We start from the raw sequence: 27,953 nt of genomic DNA, 5'->3' as shown, positions 1-27,953 counted from the left end.
AGCAGCTACCTAGAAGCTCAAGTCGTTAGCCATAATAGAAGCAACTTTTTAAATCCTTTTTTTCGTCCTGTTCGAGGACGCTTTTTAAAAGGATATATTCATAAATCGATAGAAAATTAAATTTTAAGCAGCTACCTAGAAGCTCAAGTCGTTGGCTATAATAGAAGTATGTTAAATTCGCGTCTAAAGTCGAAAAAGGTCTGGCCAGACCTGGGTGTCAAACGGAGGGTTAACATTAATCCAATTATGAAACATTAAGAAACGTCTAAAGAATTTTTATATTGTTGAATACTGTTGTAAGCACTACTATTTTTTTACCGCCACTGTACATACTTTCGTGTGCCAGCAATATGTTAATTTATATGCATACACCAATAAAATGCAAAATAGCGCATTTAGTTGCAAATGAAATTTAGCTTGAAATCGTTGCATATCTGCAGGCGCGTGTCAATAAGGTTAGATTATCAAAAACTATTAACTGTAGAATACAATAAACAATTTGCATACTCCTCAATTTAATATATTAAAAAAAAAAGAATTAAATTCCTATGAAAGTGGCAGCAAATATTACTAAAAATTGGTTGCAACGTCAAGAGTTGCGTTTGCGGCACATTAAATTGTGGCAGCGTGGACGGAAAGTGGGCAGTGAGTAAGTAAATATTTGAGTGTATTAATTTGAATTGTATTTCTCAATAAAATTTCTAAAATTTATACAACTAATAAATAACACGAATTCACTATTGCAGAATAATTCAGTCTAAGCCGAGAAGTGCTACATTGAAAATGCCAAAAGAACGCAAACAACACCGGCGTATGTTGCAAGGTAAATATATTCGTGGAGTATGTATGTACATATGTATGTATGTACGTATGCATGCGATTGAATAAATTCCGAGTGAATGAATTTGTTTATAAATTTAAGCAGAACTGATATTCAAAAAGCATGTAGAAATTTCCATTTTCCTATTTCTAGGATTATTCATTCGTGATGGAAAAACAGAAATGATATGAAAAAAGTAAAACAGAGCAGTTATATTCCGCACTTTTTTAAAATATTCATGAATATATATATGTATGTAGGTTCCTTCAACTCCTATCTGAAAGATACCTGATATACCTGCGATTCCACGCAGTGAAACAGCGAGAAAGGCTGGTAAGATTGTCCGCATAGGGGACCAGTGAAACTGTCTTTGGTGGTTGGGGTACATTTCGAGGTATTGAAGTTGAAAAGTAAGGGTGAAAGGACACCATCCTGCGGCAAGCCTTGGACAGTTAGTTGGCTGGCTTTCAAGGATTCAATAGTGGGACCACTTGTTAGGAATTATGAGAGTGGCCATGTACAGGTTGAAGACCTTTGGGAGATATCCTACTCCCAATAGATCCAGGGTTAGGATGTTAAGTCTGTCGGAGTCATAGCTTTTGAAGCTGTTGCTTAACTGTTGCCTACCGGAACCTCATTGCTGGAGAGAGTAAGCGGTGCACAGTTGTTAGGCAGTTTGGGCACCCTTCTGGGGCCATGACGCTTGGACTTATTGACTGGAGGATGCAAAATTATCAGACTCTGACAGCGTTAGTTATAAATAGCCTAGAGGAGATTAAGAAGTCGGTTTTTGGCACAACTAGGCTATGGTGTCTCCAGGATCTTACTGATATCAGTTGCTTAAATAAATAGGTAAGATTATTTATTTGTCTTTTACATAAGGAGTTTGCACATGAAAATTCAATTTAAAGCAATTTGCAGTTTACACTTGGAATTATTATCGATACTGCAATATACTAATTCAGCATATGATACATTTACTTCATTAAGCAATATCGGCGGCAAAAAGCTCTGACAAAACCTAGCCCGCGAAAAGAGGAAACTAACGTTAGACGTTTTTGCTTCTTAGTGCCCATTTACACAGGGAATCATTTCGAAGAGAAACATATTGTTCGTGGGAGAAGGACGCACGCGGAAGAGAGAGGGGGATTTTGTCGCCCGTATTGACGACACGCTTTGCACCTCTTATTCGTATATCTAATCTTAAACCAATTGTTGACAGTTGTTTCATTGACGACACGCTTTGCACCTCTTATTCGTATATCTAATCTTAAACCAATTGTTGACAGTTGTTTCATTGGGTTTTCTTTTTTTGTGGGAGAAAGTTGTGAGTTCTGTGCTGGTTTTCAATCAAACGGAAAAAATCAACGATGACAAACATCAGAACGCTGCTTGGGAAATGCAGGATTATTTTTATTGGTAAAGTTGATATAATTTAAAAAGCTTATGGGGCATGTTTATGTTGAATTCTTTTTTTTTTCTCTACCATTTCTAAAAACTCAAGTAATCAATTTTAAGTTAATTATTTGTATACGAAATGTTTTTAATTTAAAAAATTACAAAAATTTATATATACATACATATATGTATGTAAATAAAAAAACAACATTTTATTTATTATTTAACCAGTTTGCATTCTTCATTGAAATATTTAAGCAACTGTTGACGAACGTTCTCCGCTTTACCTGTTAGCGGGTTGTAGAATAGGTATATATATCCGAACTAGAAGATGCTGAATTAGTAAACGTCAAAATGTTGCCGAAAACAATTTTGCCCGTGTAACCGCGAATGAAACATGAAAATAGAATTTCCAGTGTCGGCCTTCCATATGTCTTCGTGTGTAAATCAGCACTTATACTGCATAGCAAAATGCAATAGTTCACTTTTTTAAGGCACTCGTGTATAAATCGATACTGAGGTCACATCACTAAGAGAAAGCGCCCGTCTCTTATCTTTGCAGTATTTTATTACAGCTTTCAGCAGTTGAGAGGGATCTGTAGCAGAGCTCAATTTGATTATAACAGCAGTTACTTTTTTACGATTCGGTCGTAAACGGAAAGCAGAACGCCCAGGAGCTTTCACTTGAAGGTGCCAAACGCTGAGAGAAATCATTACGAATGTTGTCTTCTTTGCGTTTCTTGTAGGCAATCCACTAACAATAACATCCGATGATATTAGGTTGTTCTCTTACATATTTAATTGTTCAGTAAGTGCATGTACCTCGCTGCACAATTTATCTAATATACATTAGCACATTCCGGCTCCGTTTTTTTCACGCGCTCTTCCATGTGCTTAACTGCCGACTTCAAGTTTATAACTTCTGTTGCCAACTCACTGAGCCGCTCAGCTTGGCGCTTATGCTCAGCTTTTGTGATTCTGGGCGACTCTCAAATTTCGCTAATCACACATTGAGAGCAGTACAAAGAGACCTACTTACTTTGTATTGAATGCGCTTGCGGAAATGGAGCAATTTCTTTAAGGCCCGTTGCTCGTGTTGTCATTTTTGGCATGTGAACAAACTCAAAAAATCTTAACAAATAGGAGGAAGAGCTCGACCAAACACCCACCAGAAGTGCACGTGCCAATTATCTATTTATTTTTTTAAGACAAATGGTTTAGACGTAATTAAACATAAATAATTTTCAATACCCCAAGCAGAGAAAGCAGAAAAATCAGAGTTTATTTAGAAACACATGCAAATCGTCTACGATATCAATACGACTGGAAAAGTACAATTGTTCGAGGTGTTTTAAAAAAATAATGTGAATTTTCAAATTTCGTGGGCTACGTTCATTCGATTTTCGATTATTATTTTTTTATGTTGGTACTCTCTTCTCGAAGATACTTTCACGGTTTTAGCAATATAGAATGTTTAGTTCAATATTCTGCTATCGAAAAAAATGGATCAAAGAAGTTGCATCAAATTTTGTGTAAAAATGGAATTAAGTGTTCAAAAACACTAGAAATGTTGACGGTGGCATACGTTGAGTGAAAAAGAGCTTTACAAGTGGTACAAGCTTTTCACAGAAGGTCGAGGAGACGTGAGTGACGACGGACATCAACGCATCAGCACATCAACAACCGATGAATATGTTGAGAAAGTTAGGAAAATTGTTATGAAGAATCGTTCAATCACAATTAGAGAAGTTGCTGAAGATGTCGGCATATCGGTTGGCTCATTACATGTAATATTTTCGGGAATTTTTGGCATGAAACGTGTGGCAACGAAGTGCGTTCCAAAATTGCTGAATTTTGACGCATTGAGCATCGCTGAGGAATTGTTGAATGACGTCAACGATGATTAAGATTTGCCTAAAAAGGTATAACTGTTGACGAATCATGAATATATGGTTATAACATCGAAACCAAAGCCCAATCGTACCAATGGAAGAGTCCAGGAGACCCAAGACCAAAAAAAGCGCGCCAAGTTCGACCCAATATCAAGGTTTCGCTCACTGTTTTCTTCGATTACTATGGGGAAGTGCATCAGGAGTTCATACCACAGGGTCGTACAGTAAAAAAGGAGTATTACCTTAAAGTTATACGCCGTTGGCGTGAAGCAATACGAGAAAAACGCCCGGAATTGTGGTAAAAAATGCATGGCTTTTGCATCACCTGTTCACTCATCTTTGTTGTGAGAGATTATTTGACCAAAAACAGCACCATTATCATGCCTCCGCCACCGTATTCACCAGATTTGGCCACTGCGACTTTTTCCTGTTCACAAGATTGAAGAGACCCACGAAAGGACGGCGCATTGTGACGATTTGGGAGATAAAAACCGAATCGCTGAGAGAGCTCAGAACATACCAAAAAGTGCACATCAGAACTGCTTCGAGGATTGGAAAAAACACTGACACAAGTGTATTATACGAGGGGGGCTACTTTGAAGGATACAAAATAGAAATTGATGAATAAATAAATAGTTTTTGAGAGAAATGAAAATTCACCTTATTTTTTGAACATAGCTCGTATGCTATCTGGAAACGCGTGAATATTCACATACTGACGAACAGAAAAAACATCACTAAGAAAGAGACTAAATAAAAGTGGACCGAAAACGGTCTCTAGGGGGTTCACCTGCTTGTACCGACTTGGGCTGGGATATTGATTTACTTGATTTTTGCTGTTTGCGCCCTATCCAGAAGAAAGCTGGCTATGAACTTCACCGAATTATCTTTCAAACTAAAATATGAAGTATTTTAGTGTGAAAAAAACAGGCTAAGGTGAACTGAATCAAACGCCTTAGAGAAATCAAGTAAAAAAATACGTGTGAAGTTGCGGTCGAGCAATGGGCTATTATTCTGTAATATAAAAAATTATGTAAAATAAAAAATTTATATAATCGGCGCGCACACTTCTGTTAAGTGTTTGCCCGACCTCCTCCTCCTATTTGTGGCGTGCGTTTTGATGTTTTTCCACAAATGGAGGGACTTACACTTTCAAGCCGACTTCGAGAGCCAAATGGGTTTTATGAGGAGCTTTTCATGGCAAAAATCCACTCGGAGGTTTGCCATTGCCTGCGAAGGGGCGGCCACCATACGGAACAACTTTTTCTATAATTTTGGTATTTCATACACAGAGATTCGAACCTACACATTCTCGAATGGTAGTCACGCACCAACTCATTCAGCTACCGCGGCCGCGGTTGTGATCTATAAATGTAAAAATTTGTGCCAGCGTTAAATTTTCGCATGCTTTAGAAAAAGTTGATGTTACTTATAGGCCTTCATTCACCTGCCACTTTTTTGCCATTGGCAGCACAATAGCTTTTTGCCCATTGCTGGAAAGCACGAGCTTGTAAAGCACTAATTTATTATATGCGTCAATTGGTCTATAACAAAATTCCTTTACGACTTTAATAAATTTTAGAAAAATGCCATCCTCCCCTATAGCATTGAATTTGATCTTTAGCAGTGACTGCAGAGCATCAACCTCACTAAGAGCCACAAATTGAAATTCCTCTTTAGCACCAAAACAAGATGAATAATCTCTTGACAAAGCAGCACAATTGCTTTTATTATAAATAACGAAATTGCCGAAAAAAGATGTTGATATCTTAATGCTTAAATGTCATGCAAAAATATGCAATCATTTGTACAAAGTAAATTTTTTCGATGACCTTGTGTCTGCCTTTTTATTCGTTATGTTTTTATATGAGCCTTGTTAAAATTCCCACTCACTCGCTCAGTTATTATTTTTTCCTTCCATAAGTTGAATTAGTTATCAAATTATAAGAGCGGATTTATTTAAATTTGTTTTTATTTCTTTTGTCTTTTTTGTAACTTTTGTGTTCATTGTAGTTCGTTCTAAGTTATATATATGCACATATACATATGCAAAATACATTTATACGAGCGCATTTATATTTGTACGACTAAATTACCTGCCTACGCTTGCAAGGTGGGGTACTTATACATACAGCTGCAGGCGTGCAGAAAAACGTACAGTCCTATTTCTATTTTTAAACACATACGTATATATTTTTGCATATTCATACATATGTATGTGCACTTATAATAAGTTGGCTGAAATATTTTCATGTCATGTTTTTCCTTTGTGTCTGAAAACTTTATTCTGTTGGCCACAACGTTTATGCTCGCTTATGTAGATGTTACGTTGAATGTTTGTTTATATTTGCAGTGCGTAATATTTTTCGACGCGGTACAAAGCAAGATTACGAACACTCTGGCAGTTTTTTGGAGGCTATTGGGCCCAGTAAGTTTTTGTAAAAGGATAAACAAATTTTATTGAGTATGACCCGTAAATCAATTGAGAAAAAAATACTTATTGAGAGACATTTTAACACTCGTTTTTATATCAATATATAAAGGGTGATCAATTTAGAGGTATCGGATTTTAAATTGATATAAAACAAAGAAAATTCAAGTTGACTGGCCAATTTTTTATTATTGTGTAGAACCATTGATGACATTTATTTTTTGAAGACACTTCTATTCAAATGTTCGCCGCAACTGCACCACAATTCGGCCATCCGTAAACACCAATTTTGAATGACTAGCTGGAAGACTTCGGTCGGTTTCTTGTGAATTACTTTAGTAATGTTGGCTTTCAATGCCTCAATCGAAGCTTTTTTATTCACAAAGCATTTAGACTTTACATACCCCAACAAATAAAAGTCCAAAGGTGTGAAATCACACGATCTTGATGGCCAACCCACTGGTCCGAGACGATAGATAGATTGCTCACCGAAACAACGACGCAGTAAATCCATTGTTTCACGGGCTATAAAGTAAGTAGCGCCATCTCGTTGAAACCAAATGTTGCGGAGATCGCGGGCTTCAATTTCTGGCCTCAAAAAGTCCTTTAATATAGTGCGATAGCGTTCGCCGCTTACTGTTACATTGGTGCCAATCTAGTCTTTGAAGAAATATGGGCCAATTATTCCTCCAGCTCATAGGTCACACCAAACGGTTCAATGAATGTAATGGCTTCGAGCTGCTCTTCACCCCAAATATGGCAATTTTGCTTATTGACGATTTTCCACGATGTATACACGTTATTGAGGCGTAAGTCTTTCCAGATTAGTACTGAGAAAAATTAAGTGCTTAGTTTAACAGCAGTTGCGTGTGATCTGTCAAAGAAACTCTATTGGAAAAAGTACCTGATCACCAGTAAGTAAACAACAATACTAAATTCCGAAGCCTTCGCAAAATTTCTTTTCTTAGAATAAACACTTTAAAAATAAAGCTTCCGAGAGGATGTACCAAATACGAATTAATGGTGTACTTATGTTCAATATTCATATTGAATGTAATGCCATACGAGTTTCTTTAACTAATTTAGATCAACTAGAGACCAAACTTGGAAAACTTCATTACACTGTGAAAAAATGCGATGCGTTGGGGCAGACCTGCAGTTGGTCCAATATTCTACAGCTTTTCCTCTTTAAGAATTGCTAAATAACATTGTTGTTTTTTTCCTTCCCATTTTGTTGCACAGTGTATTTAGTGCCGAAGTTGTTGTTATGCTATTATTTATACAAATATTTCTGCAAGAAAAGCATAAGTACATCATCTACTAATTGTTGGAGTATTGTGAATTTGATCTCAGATCTGACAAATCCACCTGACTGTTTTAGAGAAATTTGGAATCAAGGTACTCTTGTGCTCACAATCCCTTTATCTTCTTACAATATTCGCAATATTTTTCATGTTAAACTTTTTCGTTGATTTAAAATAAAAATATAGTTCATTACATAAAACAATTTTTATGAATCAAAGTTCCAAATTTTGCTGAAAATTCATGACAATTTAGCAAATTTAAAATGTTTTCAACTTTTTCGTCAAAATCTTTAGAAAATTGTTAGGCATGCAGTTTTATAGCCCATCCAGTTTTATCGTAATAGTGAGCATTTTTGAAGTCACTAAAAATCGTGTTGATTCTTATCAATTTGTTTTGCATATGATACTGAGAATTTTCTTCCATATAAAGCGCATGGTTGGAAGTCTCATATTGAACTAAACAACTTACAGATAGGACATTTTTAGTACGTTGTCGTACTGACAAAAGCAAGTTTGATAGATAATATTTATGTCATCTCAATTTTATCCATTACATCACGCTCAATCTGACTTTGAACAATTATTATCTTAAGGGAACTGAAGCTTCCGCACTTTATGATAAAATGATTGATGTCAAACTGGATCAGAAACATTTTTTAAAGTTGTATTTGTATTTAAATTCAAAATAGGTATCTCAAGGGAATTAAAGGATAAAAACATTAATATTTAGTAGGTCTACCTTTTGCTTTGATAACAGCTGCAATCCCTTTGGGGCATGCTGCGTACAAGCTTTGCACATTCAGCTATACTTATGGCGCTCCACATGTGCTCTATGGGGCTTAGATCTAGAGACAGTGCTGGTCAATTTAGGGAAACAATGTTATTGTTTCAAGGCCAACGCATCGTAGACGCTGATTTGTGACAAGGAGCATTCATTGTCTTGCTGGAATTGAACTCTATCTAAATTAGTGTTGCCAAAAATTCGCGTTAAAAGTAAAAAGGTAAAAGTACAGTTTCGAATACATTTATGTACTTTTGACTGTGAATCTGACCCTCGCAAACGAAAATTTTGGCAACACCATCAGCAGCCATGCGACCCCAGATCATAATGCCGCCTCCTTCTTGGTACCACGCAATCTGGATGGTATTCCTCGCCAACCCATCGACTCACGAACATCACAGCAGGTGTTCCAAATACTTTTAGGAAAGGAAAAAAATCGTTTTATATACTTTGTGTTGTTTCCTCGAAATTGGACTAGAGTAAGAAGCTATGGCTTAATATGATGTAAGCTAGGCCTCCCTTGAAGTTCGGTTTATCAGACCACAGAACATTCGAAGAGCCCATTCTAAACGCTTTTTCCGATTTTTTTTTTTTGAAACACGGCTTTTTTTGGACTTCTTCTTCTTCTTCATTGGCACGATAACCGCTGACGCGCCGAGGTTAACAAGCCTGTCGTTTTTTTCTCGTGCTAACCGGCGCCAGCTGGACACACCAAGTGAAGCCAAGTCCTTTTCCATCTGATCTTTCCAACGGAGAGGAGGCCTTCCTCTTCCTCTGCTACCACCAGCTGGTACCGCATCGAATACTTTCAAAGCCGGAGCGTTTGCATCCATTCGGGCGACATGACCAGCCAACGTTGCCGCTGGATCTTTACTCGCTGCACTATGTCAATGTCGTCGTAAACCTCATACAGCTCATCGTTCCATCGCCTGCGATATTCGCTATTGCCAACGTGCAAAGGCCCATCAAATCTTACGCAGAATATTTCTCTCAAAACTACCAGCTTCCAAAAGCCTTCTTTTCTTTCTCATGCGCAAGTGAGGCGTTTTCTGGCATTTTTTGATTTATTATAGAGGGATTTTATTTCCGGAAATCGGTTAATAGCACATTTGACTGCGTACCGCGAACATCCCACCAAATTGGCAATCTCAGTCCGAGATTTCCTTTTCACATTTGAAACTTGGAGTCTCGGTCTTTTGTCGTAACAAAGTGGATAAACCAGCTTCGATTGAGGCGTTACTAAAGTTATTCACGAGATACTGACCGAAGTCCTTCAACGAGTCGCGAGTTATTCAAAATTGGTGTTAACGGATGGCCGAAATACGGTGTACGGCCAACATTTGAAAGGGATGACCAAAAAAATAAATGTCATGAATGGTTCTACACAAAAATAATAAATATTTCCAATCAATTTGAACTTTCATTGCTTTCGTTTAATATAAAATCCGATACGTCTATGTAAATTGATTATCCTTCGCCATGCATAAAAGTTCTTATTAAAAACTTAGTAAATGTATATTCTATGTGCAACCTTAGAGGTAATTAATATTGAAAACCCTTAAAGTATGTTTAAGATTTTCTTTAGCCTCACTCAAATACTTAAATAATTTTTCTTCTTTCATATTTACATACCCTCCGTACATAGTTTTGGTGCTGGCCCAGTTATTTGCGTTGATGCCGGTTTGTGGTGTACTCTCGAAGACGGCATCAGAAATTTATTTTTCCTGGAAATGTGTGCGCACCTGGTACGCCTTGTTGGTCATCGCTTGCCTAGGTCCAGCCAGTTTGTGTACGATCACTTTTGCATTTCACGAAAAATTTAGTTTCGACACAGTTGGTAAGTTGGAAAATAATTGTTAAATCTTATTTTAAATCTTAAAATTCTCAATCTTAATGTTCTTATGTGTCGGGTGTTTTTTAAGAGCTTGAGAACTTAAAATGATAATACAAAAGAGAAATATTGGGAGAATGAATTTTTTTTATTATAATTTGGTAGATAATTTCATGGCATTTATTATTTGAATATGACATCCGGTATATGTTCGCCGTTGCTACGAGTTACCTGGTTCATTCGATCAGCCCAATTTTTTACTACTGTTTCCAATAAATCTGGTCTTCAATGGTGGCTTGAATGGTGTCTTCAAATGCTTCAAGAGTTGCTCGTTTGTCCGCATAAACCAATGGCTTAGCATAGCTCCATAAAAAGTAGTGAAGGGACATTAAGTCGCACGAGCAAGAGGTCCAATTAACAGTAACAGGAATAAACAGAAAGTTTTCAACAAATTGATTTTGCATTAAATCGATTGTTAAGCGCGTTGTATGGCAACTTCCGCCGTCTTGTTGGAATCAACTGTCGTCCATGTTTAGCTAATTAAGTTTTGGAAACGAAAATTCAGTCAGCATGACTCGATAGCGCTGCCATTCATCGTAACGGAATTCCATTTATTCGCGCTACGCCATTCTTCTTCTTAATTGGCACGATAACCGCTTACGCGATTTTGACCAAGTTTAACAAGGCACGCCAGGCGTTTCTTTCTTTAGCTAACCGGCGCCAGTTGGGAACACCAAGTGAAGTCAAGGCCTTTTCCTACCGATTTTTCAACGTAGAGGAGACCTTCCTATTTCTCTGCTACCACCAGCTGGTATCGCATCGAATACTTCCAGAGGCAGAGCGTTTGTACCCATTCGGATGACATGACCCAGCCAACGTAGCCGTTGGATCTTCATTCCCTGCCTTATGTCTACGTTGCCATGGAGCTCATACAGCTCATCGTTCTATCACCTGCGACATTCGACCTCGCCGACGTGCAAAAATACAAAGATCTTCCGCAGAATCTTTCTCTCCAACACTTCAAGTGACGCGTAAAGGTGAACCAGTCCAGTATAGCTGGTTGTGCGCTGGGTTTGGGACCTGCCACGTACAAATCCCCTCCACTGAAAACACGTACAAAGCGTCGGATGAGAACGGGACGCTATTCATTCCAAAGAAATACGTACCGATGACACCACCAGCGGGTCAGTCTATTTTAATTGATGTAATGGTGACTCCTGATATGAGACAATTTTGCTTATTAATCTAGCCATTTAACCAGAGAGGAGACTCATCAGTGAACACAATACTTCAGTAAAAATGTTCATCTTCAGCCAATTTCAAATGAGCCCAATCAGCAAAAATGTGACGCAAATGATGGTCGTTTAGCATTCTTGCACAAGCTGTATTTTATTGGCCGAAATCCGCGGTTGCCGTAGCGGAATGGGTTGGTGCATGACTACCATTCGGTTTTCAGAGAGAACGTAGGTTCGAACCTCGGTGAAAGACCAAAATAAAGAAAAAGTTTTTATCTAATAGCAGTTGCCCCTCGACAGGTAAAAGCAAGCCTCCGAGTGTATGGTATTTCTGCCATGAAAAAGCTACTCATAAAAAAAAGCCAATAAGTTGGCATGGATGACAAATCGGCATTTCGGCGTCTTCTTCAACACTTCGCGCTACAGCAGCAATATTCTCTTCAGTACGCACATATCTTTGTCTTGTTGAAGGTTTTGAAGTGAGACGTGCGAAAACGCTTAAACACTGTAAGAATTGCTTGCTCACCTGGCCGCTTATGTTGACCGTAAATTGGAGGAAGTCCTCTATGAACTTCGAGAATTGATTTTTTTTAAGTAAATTTCCATAATTTGGAAGCGTTGTTTTGGCGTTAAACGAGTCATGATGACTTGCCAAACCTCACTGAACAGAAATGTCAATACAAATTGCCATTCTCAACGGTCAAACTATAGTTATTAATATGAATAGTTCTCGTGTGTCTAAAAAAACACCCGATATAAAATCTTCTTTTTCCCATAATATATCTTTTTTCACTTGCAGAAGCCATCGTATTTTATGTATCGATATTTCTCATTGCTTTGGGATTTTTTCAATTGGCACGCAAATGGCCAGCGCTAATGCTGCAATGGGAGCGCATTGAGTCAAAGCTGCCGCCATTGAAGACACAAATGCAGAGAGCAGCGCTGGCACAGAGAATAAAAATGATAACACTTGTGGCAACCATGTGCTCCGTGGGTGAGTATGCTGTGTTATGTGGAATGATCTGCCATTATGGTGCCACCTTATTGATTCGATTATTTTTTTGCTTCTATTCAACTTCTGCGGCGCAGTGGAACATTTGCTTAGCATGTTGGGCATTATCTACTATGTGAATGCGTGCCCAGCAATGCCGGGACATCCCATTCAGAGCTTTCTCCACTCGAATTGGTCGCAATATTTCTATTTTTTTGAATACACCAATCTGGCGGGCATCTTAGGCAAAGTGTTGAATGTCATATCGACATTCGCATGGAATTTTAATGACATATTCGTGATGGCTGTGAGCGTGGCGCTTTCGGCACGCTTTCGACAACTCAACGAACATATGCTGCGCGTTGCCAAGCGGGTGAGTTGTCAAGTTGGCTATCAGCCATTGGTGAAAATTCTCCACTCCTACCATTATTATGATGATGTTGAACAGCGGATAAAAAAATTTTTGTTTTAGTTTTGTTTATAATGATATTGTAATTTTGCACATTTTCCGCTTGCTGTTTACATTTTTATTCCACTTTTCTGCTTACATAGTTTATAATAATAATTGTATGCCAACAAGGGTTTGTAATGTTTTTTCGCAGCCAACCACGGAAAAATTCTGGATAGAGAATCGCATAAATTATCGCAATTTGTGTAAATTATGTGAAGCGACTGATGACACCATTTCCGTTATAACACTGCTTTGCTTCTCCAACAATCTGTTTTTCATTTGCGGTAAAATTCTTAAGAGTCTACAGTGAGTACTAATGTTATTTAAATCTAATTAAATGCTTTGTTATGCAGATTTAGTGAGAGATATTATTGGGGTGATTGTACTTTACAGAGCGCACGTTTTACATGGATTAGTTCACCATTAACAAGAATACGTGCAAATACATACATCTAGTAAATATCAGCTCCAAGCACAAATTAAGACCCTGGGCTCGATGATGTTACGCTCGAAACTGGTCGGAGAATGCTTGTTTTTTTTTCGCTCGCCTTTGAGCTCTTAATTTTAGGCTCATCTGGACATTGCGGATCGGATGAGCTAGCTAGAGAGCGGACCTGTAAATTAGTTTTCCCGCAAAACGGGAGAATTGGGATATCCTTGACTTGCTCTTGTCTACCACTGGTAAGGTAGGATTCGCGTAAATCCAGTGAACAATGCACAAGTACACAAACTAGTAAGATCGCGAGATCCTTCTGTCCACAGGAGGTGCTCGAGAGAGATGCTTAGATTAAAAAAGTTACAGCACTCGAATTTCGTGGGTGCATGTTTTATGTATACTTGGAGTTCGAGCTCTTTTTGCGTCAGTTGTATGGAGGATGAGGTGGAGTAATCTCAGCACTTTCTTCTTAGTTGTACTTCTCTCTTCTTGGTCTCCTTGCCGTGGGGATGCACTTCGGAGCTTCCTAAACTAGTGGGCATGCACTCCCGCCTACACTTGCCATTACAACATTCACCACTCCCCTATCCTCAAGGGAATAATGGGACGGCAGGGCGAGCCCATCCATGCATACACAGATGGCTCAAAGATCGACACCAGGGTGGGCGGAGGTGTATACTCCGAACATCTGGGGATCTCCTTCAGTTTTCGACTTACCGACTTCTGAAGCGTCTTTCGAGCTGAACTGATGGTAATAATGAAAGCAGTGATACTGGTACGGTGTGATGCTATATCTGGAAATGATGTCTACATTTTTACTGATAGCCAAACGATGATGAAATCCCTCACAAAACAAACGACAATCTCCGAGGTAGCCATGAAACGAGATGGCTGAGTCATTTTATATAAAAGCAACATGGATTTTTGGACATCGCGACATTGAGGGTAACTGCAGAGCCAATGAACTAGCGAGACTCGGCACTAAATTGACCAATGAGTACACAGACATGTCGTAGACATACCCTTACAAACATGTAAGCTACTTATCTTTGACGAAATCGTAAAAACAGCGAACGAAAGATGGCGTAATGAAACCATCTGCAAAATTGCCCGTTAATTGTAACCGACTAAAATTCTTTTTAGAAGCTGAGAAATCTAGCAAATTAGAATTGGAGGTCTCATTAAACTCACGATGAGCTCTTTCAATAGGAGCATTGCGAGCAAATTTTGTATTGAACTTATTTAAATAGAACGGAAAGGCATTACGAAGAATTCTGGGAGGTGTAAGAAATCTAATACTTTGAAGTAGAAAATTAACGAGAGAGCAAGAATGGATCTTCTGCTTTCTAAGAACTTCAAGTTGATCAATAGCAAACGTGATGTGTCAGATGGGATAGGATCAGAAAATTGTACTGATCCTAGTGTAAATTTCAGATATACCTTTCTTCGCGTTCGTTCCTGTCGATTAAAAATAATGCGTCCAATATAAAGTTGAAGCAGTTGTGGCAGACGTAATTCAGCTATCGTGCAGCCGTCATCCTTCTCTCTTTTCAAAGAAGTTATAAACTATACTGATGATGTTATATAAACTGAGTTTTAGGAGACTGAAGTTCGGCTACTTGACAGTTCAGGACGAGTAAAAAAGTAGGAACGTCCCGACACCTGTCTAAACTTTTACATGCAAACCTTGTCGAACGTAGTAATTTTGTTATAGTTTGAATATCCAGCCTTCAGTATGCGCAACGAGTTCAAAGTTTTATATGCACAACTTTCACTTTCATTCTATTCAATATTCTGAAAGATTTCATTTTCAGTCTCTTCGATTTTTTTTATTTAGGAAGAAACCGTCTTATTCACATACCGCGTACTTTTGGTTCTCGCTGGGCTTCTTATTGATGCGCACCTTAATGTTATCGCTGTACAGCGCCGAAATCCATGATGAATCGCGGCGTCCGCTGATAGTATTTCGTGGTGTGCCCAGCGAATTCTGGTGTCCTGAGGTGAGTGAGCTCTTGCTTCGTTAATATTTATTCCTATTAGATTTAAAAGAAAATTTCAAAGTACATGTGATGTGACAAAGAAAGCCTCGAAAATAGCGGTAAATTTTATTTCCATTATGCGTACGCACATACATACATTTAAGTTCTATTTTCATATTTTCTCATTCCTTTTAATTTCGAGCATCCTGTTCGTGCTTAAGCTTTCTTGCACTTTAATTTGCGTATGCAGGGGCACTTATTTTGTATTTGAGTTTTTTATACATTCGCTTTGAAAGTTTTTAAGTTATACTAATCGTAAGGTTTTGCGTTTTTTTGGGAATCGATAAATCTCAGATCCTACATTAAATAACTTTTATCGTACACCAAGGCTCAAGGAGAGTTTTTAAACCCCCAGAGACCGTTCCATAATAATAATGGTGACCCTCCCTACAGCTTCTGTAATGGGGATTGTATGGAAGTTTTAAGCTTCTACGCGTAAGTCCCGAAAAATCCAGTGACCAGTGACCACCGCTGTGCGTTTAGAAATTGAAAGACGAGGGATCCCCAGCACTTTGGGAGTCTTACTTCGTTCGTATTGAAGCCAAAGTGTTTTTAAGAGAGCATACGATACAATAGCACTCCACCTGTCTGGCGCTTTTTAAGAAATAAATTGTGCAGTTTCCCTTTAACACCGTTCAAGGCGACACCAATATCTGCAATGAGGACAACTGAAACCGGCTCTGTCGGCAATTTCATTTCTTTCTATGTTCCTATGTACTGGGACCAGATGAGAGAAATGTTACCTGCATGTTCGAGACGTTTGATCTCCTCCTTACAGGAGTTGACCAGAAGAGAGCTGCAATGCGGATTTATGTCTCCCTCCCAACGGCGATCCCATAGAATTTTGCATGCCTGCAGGATCGCGAATACTTTTATTCGAAAAACACTACTAGTTTTCGGCAGTTTAAAGAAACTGAAATACTGGCTGATTCAGAGAAAACCCGCGCTTCAACTCCAGATCCTATTTGGGTTCCGTTGATGAGAACAGAAGTACCTACATATGTCCGTGCAGACTCAACTCTCCTTAAAATCCAAAACGTCTTAGCACAAGCCTCAAAATCCAGTTTGCGGGTGGAGAGATTTGTATGAAGTACAGAGAAGGAAGCAGAAATCTGTTTCAAAAAGTCACCATGTCCGACAGGAGATTGCCTCTAAAAGCCAACCTCTTTCAACCTAATAGCGCTTTGAGCAGTAATGTATTGAACTTCAAGTTCAATGGGAAGTTAGTGCAGCATGACGTTAAGGGCCGCTGTACACGCCCCTGTGATGGCAATACATGCAGTTCTCTGGCCTTTTCAAATAATTGATCCAAATTTTGTGATATTCTGCGTATTGAGTGCATTTTTTTTTTGGTCGTTCCAAAGATGCTCTATTGGATTTAAGTTGGCACACAAAGACGCCCAGTCACGAATAGTGATCAAGTTATCTTCGAAGAACTATTTTGCCAAACAAGAAGTGTAAAGTAAAAAAAAAATTATTGGCGCGTTCGAATTACTGTCTTGCTAAAATTTCCAAATCACCAGTAAAGTATCTGCCATATAAGATAGCATTACATTGTGAAGTATCTGAACGTAGTTGACCGCATCCATATTACCTTCGATACGATGAGTTGGCCGAATTCCGTTCCATGAAAAGCAGCCCCACACGATTACTGAGTCTCCTGCGTGGTTTATGATTGTTGAGACTAACTTGGGATCGAATGCAACCGCACGTACTTTCTATCATCTGGACTATTATGGCTTTTTGAACCGTTTGTTGCATCGCATTCGTCGAATTCGCCGTGAATACTGCGAGGGAGGAAGCAGACGCTTATTGCATGATAATGCACCATCTCATCGATCCACTGCTGTAACTGATTTTTTTACTAGAAATCGCCTGATATGGCTGCCTGTGGCTTCTACCTATTCGGAAAATTGCATTTGGTCATGAAAGGAAAACGTTTTGCGTCCCTAGTGACCATCCAAAAGGCTTGTGCCGGCATCCTGAAGGACATTCCGGTCAATGGCCTGAAAAACTCTTTCGAAAAGCTTTTAGATCGCGCAAAACAATGTATCAAGGCTAGATGGGACTTTTTTTGAAAACATAAACTCGAAGTTATCAGAGCAAAGTTCCTGTCGTTTCTATTTTAGCTCGGTTTTGTTTATTTTTACTTCTCTTTGTAAAGCAGAAAAAAATTCCCTTGGACGCAGACTGAATAGTTCTTAAATATTTTTCTCACAAAAATATCAGCGCTGCTACTAAAATAGAAAAAAATCACTGCGAACCTTTCAAGAGAAATAGACAAATCAACGCATTCGAATGAACACAATCACGGAAAATATATTCAAGCGCAACGTTACCGTGGAGAAGAAGTTGGCTTCACTTGGTATTTCAACTGGCGCCGGTTAGTACTAGAAAGAAATGACTGGTGCGCTTTGTTAAACTCAACGCACGTGGTTGGCCCACTGTGGACATTAAATAGCCGACTATCAATGACAAACTTCCGGTTGGTATTTTTACCAGCTGCCGGAGCCGTCAAGACCCACCCTAAAAATGAGTAATGCTTCGCGAGCCTATAATTTTTCCTAAAGAAAAAAGTGTGAGTTTGGAAAATGTACAAGTATTTATTAGGGCCAACTGTTCAAGTAATAACCGGTGCAATACCAATAGATTTACTTACTTTTGAAAGGAAAAAGTTATGGGCATTAAAGAAAGAGGGAATGGAAGAAAGAGCTAGCAAACCTGTAGCGCGAAATAACGGATGAAACGCTATGGCAAAATCGCTGGATTGACAAAAATCGCGGCAGATAGACGGCTAGACGTAAAAGACGTCGTTACATGGAACAGCAGGAACTTCGGTGAAGCAAATTTTTATACCACCCAAATGCTTTAGGGGTACGCGTATTTCCAAAAATACCCTAAGAAAAAGCGAACACCACACATGCATATGTATATGGGGATGCCGTCGAAGATGACGCTGAGCACACATTCTTTCAATGCATGCGTTAGGAACAAGAACGTCGAACGCCGAAGAATGCAGTCGGTCACATAACCACTGCAAATATAATCGACAAGCTGCTAAGTAGCGAAGAAGCGTGGAATATCATCAGTGGTTTCGCAGAAAGAATTCTCCTTCTCTGGATGCAGGCACTTAGGCATAGACCTTTGTAATGAGGATGTAATGAAGTAATGTGAAAGCGGTTCCAGAGTGGACGATCGTTCCAAACGAGAAGGATGGCAGCTTTGATGTTGTATTAGGTATTTTAAACTCCTCATTCGGAAAAAAACCAAAATGGCTGAGATTCATGAGTTAAAGTTCGAATTATTGGAGCATCCACCAGCTTCACCAGATTTGACCCCTAGCGACGCCCATCTGTTTGCATACCTGATGAGGCCATAACAGCCGTAGAAACGTATTTTGCAGCCCTTCCAGATTCTCTTTTCAGGGAAGGAATTCATAAATTGGAATCTCGTTGGAACAAGTGACTTGATGTTCAGGGAGCTGAATAATAAAGTGTATTTCAAACCATAAAATTGTATTTTTCTTATCGAACCGCAAAACTTAATGAAAAACCTAGTATACCATTTTTTCATATTAATTAAAGTCTTTTATATGCGACCAAAGTTTTTCATTTTATATCTCATACATTTTTTATGTTTGCTGCTTTATGTTCACCACTTCTCTGCTCGTTAGGCGAAAAATTTGTGCAAAGCTCACAAGCAACATTCTTAGGCCACTGCTTCTAAATAAAAAAGGGGATAATATTTATTACATTTTGCATACTTTAAAATGAAATGCTTTAAAGAGCAATGGAATTTCATAACTGTTTGAGCAACATCTGGCAAAGAGCGGACACTTGTCCTTTGACCATCCTACGACGCGATCAAATAATATGCATAGTTGGATTCATGTGAGTTTTTTTATTTTATACACTACGTGGTTGGTTGGATAATCGAAAGCAGCTAATATTAAGTCATTAAATGTAATTCGATGAGCATAGCAAGAACTATTTTGTACTTTTTACCTTACGTATGGAAATGTGGGACATTAATTTTTTTTCCAGAAATTGTAAAAAAATATTATGCAGTAGTGCACGCAGAATAAACTTTTTATCGTCAGCATCGTTAAATCATAAAATAAATTATTTTTATAGTAGATGTACAACTTTTTATGTGGTTGCAATTTAAAATGCTAATACTGAACTTCAACAAATATATGTACATCTGTATATGTGTCTGTATGTATGTAGGTACATACAAATTGAATGAGATTTAATCTTCTTCTTTTATTTTCTTTCTCTACATTTTTCACAAATTGCATTCCGCAACACACTCATGTGCGCATAGCTGAAGCGTTTCTCGGAGGAAGTAACCACAGATCTGGTTGCATTGTCTGGCATGAAATTTTTTCATTTGACTCGTGGTCTCGTGCTCTCGGTAAGTAGTGGCTTGGCGCGCAGAAAGATGTACTACTCGTGTGTAAATGCATGCGGGAAATGTGAAGTATTGAACGACAAATCAGTTTGCAATGCCCTAGGGTAGTTCAATAAGTTATTAAACTGTGGAAAAGTACAAATAAGGAATGTATGTATATATATTTTGCTTTTGTTTTTGTAGGTATCGTTTTCTCCTCAAATACCTGTGGAAAATGTCAAATCTTTAGACAGCCTATCTAAATACCTTAAAAGCTTTGCCATAAACATTGAGCAGCATTCACGCATAAATTTATTCAATACATTGAGAAATTAAATTTTGAAGCAAAATGAGTTCCCTTATCTGTGAGGTACAAATGCAGAGAAAATAAGAACATATCTACTTCACTTCGGTGGCTCTTTAAGTCTCTCTTCTACTTTCGTTAACGGAATACAATAGATCGTCCTCGCATCAGCAATGGGCCAGAATCAGTTGTAAAGGGTTTTACAAAAGTGACGCCTAAATATCAGTAGTGGATAACTCCAAAACGGTACTTTTGTTTTATACATATCCTCTTTGCTATTTGTCAAGTAGGCAGATACACATTTTTACAAGATAAAAAGCGCGTTAAAATTAATTAAACTTATGAAAATGGTCGATCTTGTAGAACATTAGGTGTCATAACTCTTAATTTGTTTTGGTGCAAATAATCGTTGGAATGTGTTGATGAACACATTTAAAGAAACTCGTTCTGTCTAGTATAGAAAAAGAACCGTCAGATCTACAACTGAACGTTCTGTTGAGAAAATATTGGGTAGTCGAAAAAGTCTTTTCGTATTTTGTCAATAGATGTCGTTGGAGTCATCTATCTCCAGTGCTACCCATCACATTGTGTCATATCATATGGTGCTAGAAAGGTGACATTTTAAGCTTCATTTAACCAAAAAAAAAAAAATTAAATTCGGAGAAGTTGAAAAAAAAGTTATAGCTGATCAAAAATTAGTGAAAATAATGAAGAAGTTCGCTATATTTTGAAATTTTTGTATAAGAAAGGGAAGAATGCCGCGCAAGCCACCAATGAGATTTGTGAAGTTTACGAAGACGATGCTACATTAGTTCGTGTAGCACAACAATGGTTCGCTTGCTTCCGTTCTGGAAATTTCGATATGAAAGATGCACCTCGCTCCGGTCGACCTATCGTTGAAAAAGTCAATGAAATTATGGAAAAGATTGACCAGGACCGTCACATAAGCTGCCATGACATCGCTAAGGCACTAAACATTCATTATCAAACGGTTTTGAACCATTTAAAAAAGGCTGGTTACAAAAAGAAGCTCGATGTTTGGGTACCACATGAATTGTCTGTGAAAAATTTAATGGACCGAATTAACATCTGCGATTCTTTAGTGAAACGAAATGAAATCGAACCATTTCTGAAGCGAATGGTAACAGGAGACGAAAAGTGGATCAAATACGACAATAATGTGTGAAAAAGATCATGGTGCAAGGGTGGTGAAGCTCAACAAATGGTCGCAAAGCCAGGATTGATGCCTCGAAAGGTTATGCTGTGTGTTTGGTGGGATTGGAAAGGAATCATCCACTATGAGCTGCTCCATCCTGCTCGAACGATTGATTCTACACTTTACTGTCAACAACTGATGAGATTGAAGCAAGCAATCGAAAAAAAACGGCCAGAACTGATCAGCAGAAAGGGCGTCGCCTTCCATCAGGACAACGCTAGGCCACACACATCTTTGATGACTCGGCAAAAACTGGGAGAGCTGGGCTGGGAAGTTTTGATGCATCCACCATATGCCCTGACCTTGCACCATCGGACTACCATTTGTTTCGGTCAATGCAGAACTCCTTTAATGGAGTAAAATTGGCTTCAAGAGAAGCCTGTGAAAATTACTTGTCGCAGTTTTTCGCCGAGAAACCACAAAAGTTTTACACTGATGGAATAATGTCTCTAGAAGAAAAATGGCAAAAGGTGGTCGACCAAAATGGTACATATTTGGTTTAATAAAGTTCATTATAAATATAAAAAAAATGAATTGAAGTTTGATTAGAAATACGAAAACACTTTTTCGACTACCCAATAGTTTCTGCGGTAGCGCAGAGTATTTCTGGCCAACCTTCAATATCAAAATCTCGATGTTCTCAACAATTAGGCATTCATGAATCGTTTGGCAGATTTTACCAGTAGACCTGCTCATGGTGGATATTTAAATGATGCCATTTTTCATATATAATTGTTGAGAGCTGTAGCACGCGATAAAGTTAACGAAACTTATTTAGTTCCAATTTCTCGTACTCTTTTCTGTGCGTCTAGCGAAACGTTGACTCGCAGATTGGTGGATATCTGATGCTTGGTTTGCGATTATTCAAAATACATAGTTTTAATCTTGCCATGTATCCATATACAGGGCTACCCGGAAAGTAGTTCTAGATTCTTAAAGACAAAGCCTGGCGGTTAAGAACGGCAGTTTGATAAAGAAAAAAAAAAAAACTTGATAAAGATTTGAATTCCCAATTTTTTACTAATTAAAAAATTTTCTTCAAACAACTTCAGATCAATATATTTTTTTGTGAGGAAACTTCTCTGCAAATTATTTGAAAGCTATAGCTAAAAAGCTATAATATTTAAATTTAAAAGAATAAATAATTAAATAAGTGGATTACGGGACAACTAGTGGAGAGAAAATTTTCATAAGGAGGAAAAATGTTAGATATATGTGCGTAAAAAGAGAAACGCTTTTACTTTTTATGGCCGCTCCTATTTCTACTACAATTTCTCATTTTTTCCATTTTTTCTCCGATTATTCAATCAATCGAATATGCGAAGGAGACAACGATGAAGGAGTCAAGGTTGAGGTTAAGAAAGGCTGCCTACAAGGCGGTGCACTTTCTCCCCTACTTTGGTGCTTTGTTGTGGACTCTCCTCTTAATGATACGCAGGATATTGTACTCATACAAGCTTTTACGAGCGATGTGTGCGTACTAATCTCAGAACAGTCACTAGAAGCTTTATGCTACAAAATGAAGGCAGCCCTAAACAAGATTGAGCATTGGTGCGAATTGGATGGTCTTCCGGTGAATCCTATAAAAAGTATATTGTTACTTTTCACCCATTTTGAAAGGAGTAACACTACAACTGTCTTCTGAGGTCAAAAACTTAGGGGTAAACCTAAATAATAAGATCACCTGGAAGACGCAGGTTGAGCAGAAGGTCTCTCGAATATTAAAAGTCTCCTGGAAGTGTAAGAGAACTTTTAGCAAAACATGGGGTTTAAGATTGGCGATCCCACACTGGTTCTACATCACCCTGATTAGGCCCATTATTACATATTCCGATGTAGTTTGGTGGAAGGCTGGTTCATTTTAGAGTAAAACCCCTAATCACACTACATAAAAGTGTGCGCTTGGGTATCACACTTGCTATGAGTACGACATCTGGCGATGCGCTTAATGCCATCCTGAACTTTCAAGTTCTAGATCTTTAAATTCGAAAGGAAGGAATGAAGACGGCGTACAGGCTGAAGTTAAAGGGAGTCTGAGGAAACGAAGAAAACACTGGCCACTGTCAGATATGCCACCAGTTGTCGGCGCAGTTCAAACTGTTCTCGATGTCAGCGGACAATCTGGTGCCTTACGTTAGTTTTGGTTGGAAGTATGATGTTTTGATCCCAGATAGGGATCAATGGTTAAGTTCAGAGAAACCACTAACGGGATTTTAGCGCACTTTCTATATCGGCGGATCTGAAAACAGTGATGGTAGCCGATCTGGATGATACTTAGATGAAGACACTATGAACTCCTACGCTACTGGACAGATGGCTACGGTATTCTCAACGGAAGTCTATGCCATCTTGAATGTAGCTTACAGGCTAATTGAGAAAAAGTGGCAGTGATAATTGTAGTGACAGTCAAACCCCTTCCTAACCCACGCTGTTTTCGAAATTAGCCGGTGAATGTAAGACAAAACTGCACAGTGTTGCAAAACACAACAAAGTTAGTCTTATTTGGGTGCCTGGACATTGTGGTATTACAGGGAACGAGTTGGCTGATAAATTGGCTAATGAAAGGTCTGGAAGCATACCACTGGGCACTGAACCCTTTCTAGATGTAACTTCTGCATCAATGCAACTATGGATTGACGACTTCGTGAGGTCTACCCATAGAAGACGTTGGTCTAAGTTGGGCTCCTGCAAAGTAGCCAAGTGCTTTGTGAAAGAACCAAAAACCAAACCAAAAAAATCAGTGACCTTTTCCCCAAAACTTAATACGAAAGACCTGAGGGTACTGGTGGGTCAGCATGGGGCTACCAAGAGAATCATTGGCTAGAATGAAGACATTTCACTGCATTTTCTTTTTAGCTGCCCGGCGTTTTCTAGAATGAATCCAAAAGATTCGCGGGAAAGAGACCCCAAACCAATTTTTCTGTCGTACTATCCATATAATATCTATCCTAACTGAGTGCTTGGACCTGTCCAGCACCTCACAAATCTAATCTAATGTAATCTAAATGCCAAACACTAAACAGTTAGTGTTTGTAATCGATATTTCGTTATTTTGGACTATCTGCTGAGTTTAGTCAATCTTATTCCTTGTGAAAATAATTTATAGAATAGTCTCTCTACAAAGTGTTTCTTTTTAATAATTCAAAGTAGGAAACCCATAGTAAAAAATCGTAAAATCACTACTTTATCAAGCAGCAATACTTAAGTGGTTAAAATTGTATTGATGGTTTTTATTAACTGACGCAACTTTTGACTAAAACCCACTAACATTAACTAACTTTTATACAGAAATTCGACATACGAGGGGGTTAAATAAATAACCGTGTTAGAAATGAAGACATAATTTAAAAAAAAAAATTCTTTTTCAACATAGTTCCCTTTTAGAAAGATACACTTCCCCAAAGCTCCGGTCATTTTTAACCTCTCCAAAAAGAAGGATTTGTCGAACTCTCCAAAATACGTCTCTGAATTGGCGATGACTACCTCGTTTCAACTAAGTTTTTTTTCCGCGAGCCATTTCTTCATGTTAGGGAACAAGAAAAAATCACATGGAGCCAGATGGGCAGAACGTAATTCTTGCAGTTTGGCGGCGACAACTTTGGATGAATGTGCTGGTGCGTTATCGTGGTGAAGCAGCACCGTCTTGTTCGCCAAATGCGTCCGAGTTTCCTACAATTTTTTTGTGAAAGCGGTCCAATAACTCACTGTAGTATTGTCCAGTGATAGTTCTTCCTCTTTGTAAAAAATCTATAAGGATGACGACATTCGTACTCTAAACAATCGTCGACATGACCTTTCCGGCCGATGGGACTGCCCTCGCCTTCTTTGGAGCAGATTCTCCGGGAGAAATCCATTGTTTTAATTGTTGCTTAGTTTATGGTGTATAATGATAAATACAGCTTTCATCAACGGTGGCAACTCGATGCAAATTCTGTTTCGGATATCGCTTAAATTACCAACTATTCTGACTACCCCTAACCCCATAAGCAGCCTTGGCTGATATATATCTAACAAGCAAACATAGATCTTTAAAGTTTTATGAATTATTGCCCTACGGACTGTCTAAAGTGCTGCAGAAGTCCTGGGAATGTATGACAGGATCATAGAATTCAATATTGCATATAAAAGTTTTATCCAAGTAATATTTTCTATTTAATTTTAAGAATAAATCGAACAGCCTTTGTAGAAGAGAAATCGGCATTTTTTACGTTTAGTTTTATGTGAACGAATACTTTTACTCTTACATTCTTTATTAGTTTCACTTGTACTGATTTACGTTGTCTAACTTTATTACTTGGTTTTCATTTTTGGCAGGTAGCAGGCAGCATTGTCACCTACGAGTTGGTTTTACTGCAATTTAATAAGGAAGACAAAGTGGGCGATTGTTACGAGAACTGAATTTCTGCATCGTGCGTCTTGGCATAATATTATAAATGTATGTATGCATGATGTATTTTTCATCAAATACCATAGGTATACTTATGTATAATATTTCTATAATAGATGAAAAAATAAAAAAGAATCGCTTATAAAATCTGCAAGTTTGTTCTTTCATTCTTTTTGACGTACTTTGTACTGCGGTTTGAAACATTGGAATACAGTTTAATTTTAAAAGCGTTAAAAACATTCCTTTTAAAATAATTGGGTACATAATCGTTCATCGTGAATTTTTGATTTTCGGAGACGTCGATTAAAGAACAGGCTTCAAATCTAGTTAGGTGATCTGCCTTCTACATCTGCCGAATGAAGCAACGCTTTATAAAATTTATATTTTTTACGTTTGTCCAGAAGCCCGACATTAGTTTCAGCCTGTTTAAATTATTTTAGTTTAGTTCTGAATAGAGTTCCAGTATTCATTCCGCTCGTTCCACATCACTGTTGACAGTTATGATTTCGAAATTGCAAGAGACTTCGTTTATTTAGGAACTAGAATCCGATAACAATGCCAGCTTTAAAATCCAACGGAGAATCTGTCTTACCAACAATTGCTACTTTGGGCTTAATAGGAAATTGAGTAGTAAAGTCCCTTCTTGACGAACAAAACTAACCCTCTACAAGGCTCTCATTGTGCCCGTCCTAACGTATGACGCAGAAGCTTGGACGATGACATCATCCGATGAGGCGTCGCTTCAAGTGTTCGAGCGAAAGATTCTGAGGAATATTTTAGGAGGAGATGGAGTAATGAGCTGCATGAGTTTTATGACGATGTCGACATAGCGCATCAAGTAAAAAACCAGCGGCTTTGTTGATGGAGTTATGTGTCTGAATGGAAAGAAACTCTCCGGCTCTGAAAGTATTTGATGCGGTACTAGTTGGTGGTAGCAGAGGAATAGAAAGGTCTCTTCTGCGTAGGAAATATAAGGTAGAGAAGGAATTGGTTTCACTTAGTGTTTCCAATTGGTGCCGGTTAGCACGTGAAAGAAACGACTGGCACAAGCGCTTGGCGCGCCAATGAAGAAGAACAAGAAGAGTTCCAGTATTTTGAAGAGCATAAAAAACAAATCGTTGTTTTGCGAATTACAAAAGCATTTTGTCTAGATAGACAGAAAGGAGCAAGAACCAGTGGGAGACTTTCCAGGTTTGCATAAAAAAAAAAAAAAAATAATTGGCGCGTACACTTCTGTTAGGTGTTTGGCCGAGCTCCTCCTCCTATTTGTGGTATGCGTCTTGCTGTTGTTCCACAAATTGAGGGACCTACAGTTTCAAGCCCACTCCGAACGGCAGATATTTTTATGAGGAGCTTTTTCATGGCAGAAATACACTCGGAGGTTTGCCATTGCCTGCCGAGGGGCGACCGCTATTAGGAAAATGTGTTTATTAATTTTGCTTTCACCGAGATTCGAACCAACGACCTCTCTGTGAATTCCGAATGGTAATCACGCACCAACCCATTCGGCTACGGCGGCCGCCAGGTTGGAATATATATAGTAAATAGCTTCCTTTAACCCCCGTTGGAGTAGGGTAAAAAAATTATTCAAGACATTTCGATTGTGAGAAAGTTGTTTCAAAGCATTCCAGGTTGTATTTGACTTTTATAAGTCCGTGTTCACCATGCGTCGCCATGAGGTTTTTGGCTTTCCACGGTTCCTTGCACCTTGCGGATTGCACTATAGGGTAGCCCCGTATAAATCGCCAGCATTCTTGCGCAAAGCCTAGCCTAATCAGATAAATCGTCTGCGCTTGATAATGAGCTCGATTAGGAGTTCGTTGGTTGAATTAGGCAATTCCTGATAGGAAATATCACGAGACCACTAGATTTTTAAAATTTTGCGCAGGCAGGCGTTGACGATTGTTTGCAGCTTTCGAATAAGTGCGGATATAAGCGACCAGGTTTCGGAGCCATATAGCAACACCGCTGTCATAGTTCTGACTGATATGGAATTTAAAACCCATATGTTGTACAACTGAGAATAAGCTGCACGAGCTTTGCTG

At 38.4% G+C, this 27,953-nt stretch overlaps 1 protein-coding gene across 1 annotated transcript; it reads left to right on the top strand.

Moving 5' to 3' along the window:
• Positions 1-439: 439 nt before the first annotated feature.
• LOC128861393 (gustatory receptor for sugar taste 64e-like) lies at positions 440-25,981 on the top strand. Its single transcript, XM_054099513.1, has 10 exons — positions 440-649; positions 747-823; positions 6,464-6,538; positions 10,272-10,463; positions 12,492-12,686; positions 12,782-13,056; positions 13,286-13,440; positions 15,408-15,570; positions 19,936-20,025; positions 25,836-25,981. Exons 1-10 carry the CDS (start codon positions 549-551, stop codon positions 25,917-25,919), a joined length of 1,407 nt encoding a protein of 468 aa, XP_053955488.1. The 5' UTR covers positions 440-548; the 3' UTR covers positions 25,920-25,981.
• The last annotated feature ends 1,972 nt before the right edge of the window (positions 25,982-27,953 follow it).

This window comes from Anastrepha ludens, chromosome 4, assembly GCF_028408465.1.
Source record: "Anastrepha ludens isolate Willacy chromosome 4, idAnaLude1.1, whole genome shotgun sequence".
NCBI classification, from domain to species: domain Eukaryota; kingdom Metazoa; phylum Arthropoda; class Insecta; order Diptera; family Tephritidae; genus Anastrepha; species Anastrepha ludens.
This window is presented reverse-complemented; position numbering and strand designations above follow the sequence as displayed.

Coding starts and splice junctions, on each gene's coding strand:
- LOC128861393 (XM_054099513.1), top strand. CDS start 549: ATGAAAGTGGCAGCAAATATTACTAAAAATTGGTTGCAACGTCAAGAG. Junction 6,539..10,271: donor TTTGGAGGCTATTGGGCCCA/GTAAGTTTTTGT, acceptor CTCCGTACATAG/TTTTGGTGCTGGCCCAGTTA. Junction 15,571..19,935: donor GCGAATTCTGGTGTCCTGAG/GTGAGTGAGCTC, acceptor ATGTGCGCATAG/CTGAAGCGTTTCTCGGAGGA.